Source organism: Paroedura picta, chromosome 4 (genome assembly GCF_049243985.1).
Source record: "Paroedura picta isolate Pp20150507F chromosome 4, Ppicta_v3.0, whole genome shotgun sequence".
Classification (NCBI taxonomy): Eukaryota; Metazoa; Chordata; class Lepidosauria; order Squamata; family Gekkonidae; genus Paroedura; species Paroedura picta.
This window is the reverse complement of record NC_135372.1, coordinates 98,664,719-98,669,934: the sequence shown is the minus strand read 5'-3', so window position 1 is coordinate 98,669,934 and position 5,216 is coordinate 98,664,719. Positions and strand designations below refer to the sequence as shown.

The 5,216-nt window shown below is 44.7% G+C and overlaps 1 protein-coding gene across 1 annotated transcript; it reads right to left on the bottom strand.

Moving 5' to 3' along the window:
- Window positions 1–253: 253 nt before the first annotated feature.
- Window positions 254–4,950, bottom strand: BTG2 (BTG anti-proliferation factor 2). The gene is made up of 2 exons (XM_077334594.1): window positions 4,574–4,950; window positions 254–3,270 (listed from the first exon to the last, which is right to left on the bottom strand). Exons 1-2 carry the CDS (start codon window positions 4,746–4,748, stop codon window positions 2,933–2,935), a joined length of 513 nt encoding a protein of 170 aa, XP_077190709.1. The 5' UTR covers window positions 4,749–4,950; the 3' UTR covers window positions 254–2,932.
- Window positions 4,951–5,216: the final 266 nt, after the last annotated feature.

Here is a 5,216-nt window from a genome sequence, read left to right as displayed (position 1 = left end):
ATCAAACAATCCACAGTTAAAATAATTCATAAGTAGTCCTCCAGCTATTGTGTCTTTGCTCTGACTGTGAACAATTGTCGAACAAGCAAAGGTTCTGGCTCCACAATAGCCAACCTGTCAGGGAGTCTCACTTGAACTACATAAGTCAGCTTGATCCACGATCTTAGCAGGACAGGAAGAAAAGTGCACCAAAAGCAATGATTGCTCTGCAATACCAGGTCAATGACAAGCTATTGACTATACATTGTCTAGATCATTTTAAATCACAACACTGTTTTATTTCAGAGCCAAAGATGTTGGGAACCTTTTTGCAAAGGAGAAACAAGTACTTTGTATCTTTCCCGCAACATAGTTAAATTGCTACAATTTTATTAAAGTAACAAAAGTGTACATTTCTCAATATATCTGTACATTTTGCATATAAAAACACTATTGTACAATGCTCAGCCCTCCCCTCCCAGACCCCAACACAAAATAGCTTACAAACTTCTTGATTATTTTCACCAGTTATGAAAGTAGGTCCCATTCAATAATCCAGCTCAAGTTTTGCAAACTTTTTTGAAAAGGAGAGGGGGAGAAAGAGACAGACTCACACGCAAAGGGCGTTCCTAAGACACAGTTCTTCAGCACTGCAACAGGTTGTGTCAGGCTTGTCATTAGAAGGCAACAAAGAGCATACATCAATTCACAGCTTTTACATGCACAAATTACAAAATAGATCCTGCCCAAATTTGGTTGGTTTAAGGCTAACAAAAATATCCTAATACTAGATTCCATGCCAAATACAATAGCACGCTATTTGGTAACCTTTACTGTTCCCCCCCCCCCCAACAACCTTTCAAGGACACTGGAGAGGAAAACAAAGGAGATGGAATAAGCATTTGGTTTTTACAAGCACCCTTCATTGATGCTGTGGGAGTAAAAGGAAATTTCAAGATACCTTTTAACAGAGTTTCATTAATCATGGCAACCTGGCAAGCCAAACAAGTACTGGCATTTGGGAAATTCCACGTAGAGGCAGGGAGTGTAGCAAAATAAACATTTTCCCAGAACATACTTCAGTTCCCACTCCTATGTTTTCTATGCACCAGATAAGGAATGAGACTCCCATGTAGACTGGAACAGAAACTTTTCTGGGAGGGGGAAACTACAGTGCAGAAAATGTTCCCCTTAACATGTCACCAAATATTGCACAATTATGCTAACGGAGTGGAGACACTTTTTAGCTTATAGGGGACACTTAGTGCTTCACAACCTTTGTATTTGCTGAGTAGAGACTCTGCTCTTCAAAACAAGAGCATCATATACGGAAACAGAAGAAACAAAACAATTCATCACTGCACTGATGCAGTTTCAAATTTTGCAAGTTAAGAAATCTGGGACACGCTGCACCTGATCCTGCGCAAACATCACTGATATAAATGTAAACCATACAAGAATATGGTCAAAGTTCCTGCAAAGCTTCCATCCATCTCAGTGGTTGCACAAAAGAAGATCCTGACATATCTGGCCCTCCCCCCCCTCACAAAAGAAGCTTTTAAACTATTCTGTACAAAAGGCCATCATATGTCTTAAATGGCATGCTGTTGTGATACTGAGATGTCCGAGTTCAGACATTAATGCACTCAAGCGCAAACATATGAAGACTTGTGGGAGAATAATTAAAAAAAAACTACAGATGCTTTGACAACAGAAGCTATCCCAGAGGATCTCCTCCTCCTCCAGAGTGCCCAAGGTTTATGAAAAATATTGCACAGTGTCTGAGAACTCAATTCACAAAAGGTAGGAGGAGCAGCTCTGGGGGTTGCAAAGCAGTTGCCTCTTCAAAACTTAAGAGCCAACCAACTGTGTGCTCTGAAGCAGATTTTAAAAGTTAAGTGCCCTGTTTTTTTTAATTGCTTCTTGGCATTTATTGGCAGCATTGTCAGGAATTTTACAAGGGCAAGATAAAGGCAGTGAAACAGACAAAACCCAGTGAATATTTTCCTAACAGGTAGATTAAGTTCACATTGGCCTGACCATTTTATTTTGTGTATGGGAGTTGATTTCCAGAGTAATCAGACAGTGCAATCTGAACAGAGTTACACCCTTCTAAGCCCACTGGACTTAGGTGTAACTCTGCTCAGGACCAGATCTAGATAGATAGAACTCTGCTTAGGACCAGTTCTAGATCTAGATAGAACCTGCCAAGCAAAGTTCCTTAGTATTTCACAAGGCAAACTGGGAATTTTGCATGAGCGTGAAGAACAGGACCATGTGCAGAAAGAAATCAAGCTCCTGTGCAAAGTGATGGGCCGCCACTTGAAACCCCATCACCCAAGGGACTGAAAATGTGGCTACAGCTGTGACTGGGTGTTTTAACAAATGTCATGGGGAGGGGAGGAGTTGATCAGACAGGTATAGTGGGTGAAACTGGTCAGAAAACACTTGTATTGGTGTAAGAAAATAAACATGCAACTTTTGAAGAAATGAAAAGGCAAGGCTAGAGTAAGCTCACAATGTCCCAGTCAACATGTATGGTTCATTGCTTGAGTACTTGCATCCTGGCGTTCTGGCCATAAAATTCACAGTTGTTGTAGCACTTACCCCAGAATGAGTCACTGCTTAAAAGTGCTGTGTCCTGCCCCACCCCCTATACTCTGGTTCCCAACCCTGCAGTTTCCCAAATAGGCAGGCCAACCCTCCAGAATTGTCATCCAACACTAATTAGGTAGATATTGGCATTATTTTAATAAACTCACAAGCTTGCAACAGCTTTAGAAAGGCACCTCAACACCACTCTGCAGAAAGAGCAGTGCTTGCTACTGGATTTCATTTTGGATTTTCTCTTTTTTAAAAAAATATAAATAGCTCTTCATTTTTTTAAAAATACATCCTCGGTTGAGGTATACAGTAGCCCATGTCTTGGCAGTGTAAAGACAACTGGGAGCATTTAGCTGGAGACTGTCATCATGTAGTTTTTGGAAGGGCTGGTGCGCCCCAGCATCATCTGATTTTTGCAAGTGAGCATCCCATAGGAGCTCACAGGTGCTGCTGATCCCTCATACAAAACACAGATGGATCCATCCTCACCAATCCGGTAGGAGACCTCAAAAGGGTCTACCCAGAGTGTGAGTTCACTGGGGAGCAGCTGGTATAACTGCTGGAGGCTGAGTCCAATCTGTCTAGCTGCCTTGCTGATGATAGGGTCCATTTTATGGTTGATACGGATGCAGCGGTAGCCAGAGCCTTTGAAGGGTTTCTCAGGGAACCAGTGATGTTTGTAATGCTCTGAAAAAGGCAAGAGATAAAACAACAATGGTAAACAACTTGTAGCAGGGCATTTTCACAATAAGAGGTATCGCACACACCAAAACATAGCAACAGATATCTGTAGAGCGGTTTCTGTTAGGACCCTTTTATACATCTAAGGTTTTATGAGCTTTGTGCTTGTCTGGCACAATTCTCTCTTTTCCTCTTATGATATAGAACAAGGTCCTTGAGATTTCTCCCCTGCCCCCATGATTTCCCTTTAGACAATTCTCATACTATTTTCCAAGACAAACAGACACACTGAATGTATTCACTGTTAATCCTATTTGAAGCCTAACCTTATGAAAGTTTCCTTTTTCAAATCATCAGGAAATCAGAAGCCAGGTTCTGAAGGCTCCAGGAGAGTTTCTGAATGGACTTGTCTGCCCACTTTGCCAATAACTTCAAGTTGTTCAGCAAACCACAACCTTCGCAAATACCCCAGCAACCCTCTCCCTACCGCAAGCTAATGCACAGGCTCTATCTGGTAATAAGTGTGCTTGGAAAGCCCTTCCTACTGTGTTTTCTAATAATGTTGGGAACATAGATTAGGCAGTGGTTTTGACCAAGGCTGCCCTAAGTAGCCAACAGAAAGAAGCATCTGGGGAAGTTCCCCTAAGGAGAGAAACAAATTCACACCCCAGTACAGCTGAAAATGGTTTGAGGAATAGGCCTCAGCATCAACGCACTGTGTCTGTTGACACCAGCTGCTTACAGACCAATCTATTCTGCTCACAGGGGCTTAGAAAATAAACACAGATGAGGAGTACAAAGACCACAGGGGTCCCCCAAAACATACATCTGCTTCCTCATTTTAATTCTTCATTTTAATACAGATGGTGCAAAATAATTCTTCAGTGAATGCCTGCCTTCCTTCACTTGCTTTTCAATTACAAGAACAGAGAAGTCACCTTATTCAGCCATAGCAAACGGTATGCTTGGGGGAGCTTAAAGTTTGCCTCTGACTAGAAAGGATTTAGACTTCCGTAGCTACAAAAAACTGACAAGTTTTACAGTTTCCCCAAAACACCCCCCTAAAATCCCAACTGCAAGCTACAGTTAGAGGAGAGGCAAACACCAAGCAGTCTTCATTTTACAGGGCAAAGGGCATCACCGAGACGAACAAAGAGGAAGCAAGGGCGGCAGGCGGTAAACAGAAGAATCACCCAGACGTTTGCTCAGCAGAAGAAAGGGGAAGCCTGACCTGCCGTCCTGCTGCCTGGTTAAGGAAAGGGGGCCCAGCTGCGGGAAGGTCGCCCGAACAGGCAAGCCCTGGTCTCACCTGTGAGCGCCTCTTCGAGGGCCCTGCTGAAAACCTGAAGCTGTTGCTCACTAACGCAGCCCCGAGTCCGGAGCAAGCTGGACACGAAGCCCACAGCTGCGGCGATCTCGGGTACCATGTCTGGCCGGCTGCAGTTGCTAACGCAGCTTCCATTCCAGTGCTGGATCTGGCTCATGTCGAGTGCAGTGCTGAGGTCCAAGTGGCCCCTTTAAGGCTCCGGGGTGAGGATGCGAAGGAGGTACAAGGAAGCGGCCGGGGGAGGTCGAGGCTTCACGGCCGCACAAGCGGCGGCGGCGGCAGCGGCTAACGATGTTCTCGAGGGAGGCTTCTATCACGTCCGCCGCTCTCTCCCCGCTCCACTAATCCGGCGGAGGCTGCAACCCGGGCTCTTAATACTCTTGGAAACGAAGGCGTCACAAGCCTGGGTGCTTCTGACTGGCTGGGCTCTTCTTGGTATGCTAATGAGGTTGTGACCTCAGCAGGGTGGAAGTTGTGACGTGAGTACTGGGAAAGTCAGGGCCCGAGAACATAATAGCAGCCGGGGGGAGGGGCGGGAGGCTCCTGCCGGAGGGCTATTTTTAGGGCTTTGCCTAGTAGGGGAGCTGTAGAATTAAGAGCAAAGATTGCATCTTTCCAGTTGCAG

What these genes read in the sequence shown, in the direction of transcription:
- BTG2 (XM_077334594.1), bottom strand. Translation starts at nt 4,748, where the DNA reads ATGAGCCAGATCCAGCACTGGAATGGAAGCTGCGTTAGCAACTGCAGC. An exon ending in CCTCGAAGAGGCGCTCACAG is followed by an intron (nt 3,271 to 4,573) that starts GTGAGACCAGGG and finishes TGCCTTTTTCAG; the next exon opens with AGCATTACAAACATCACTGG.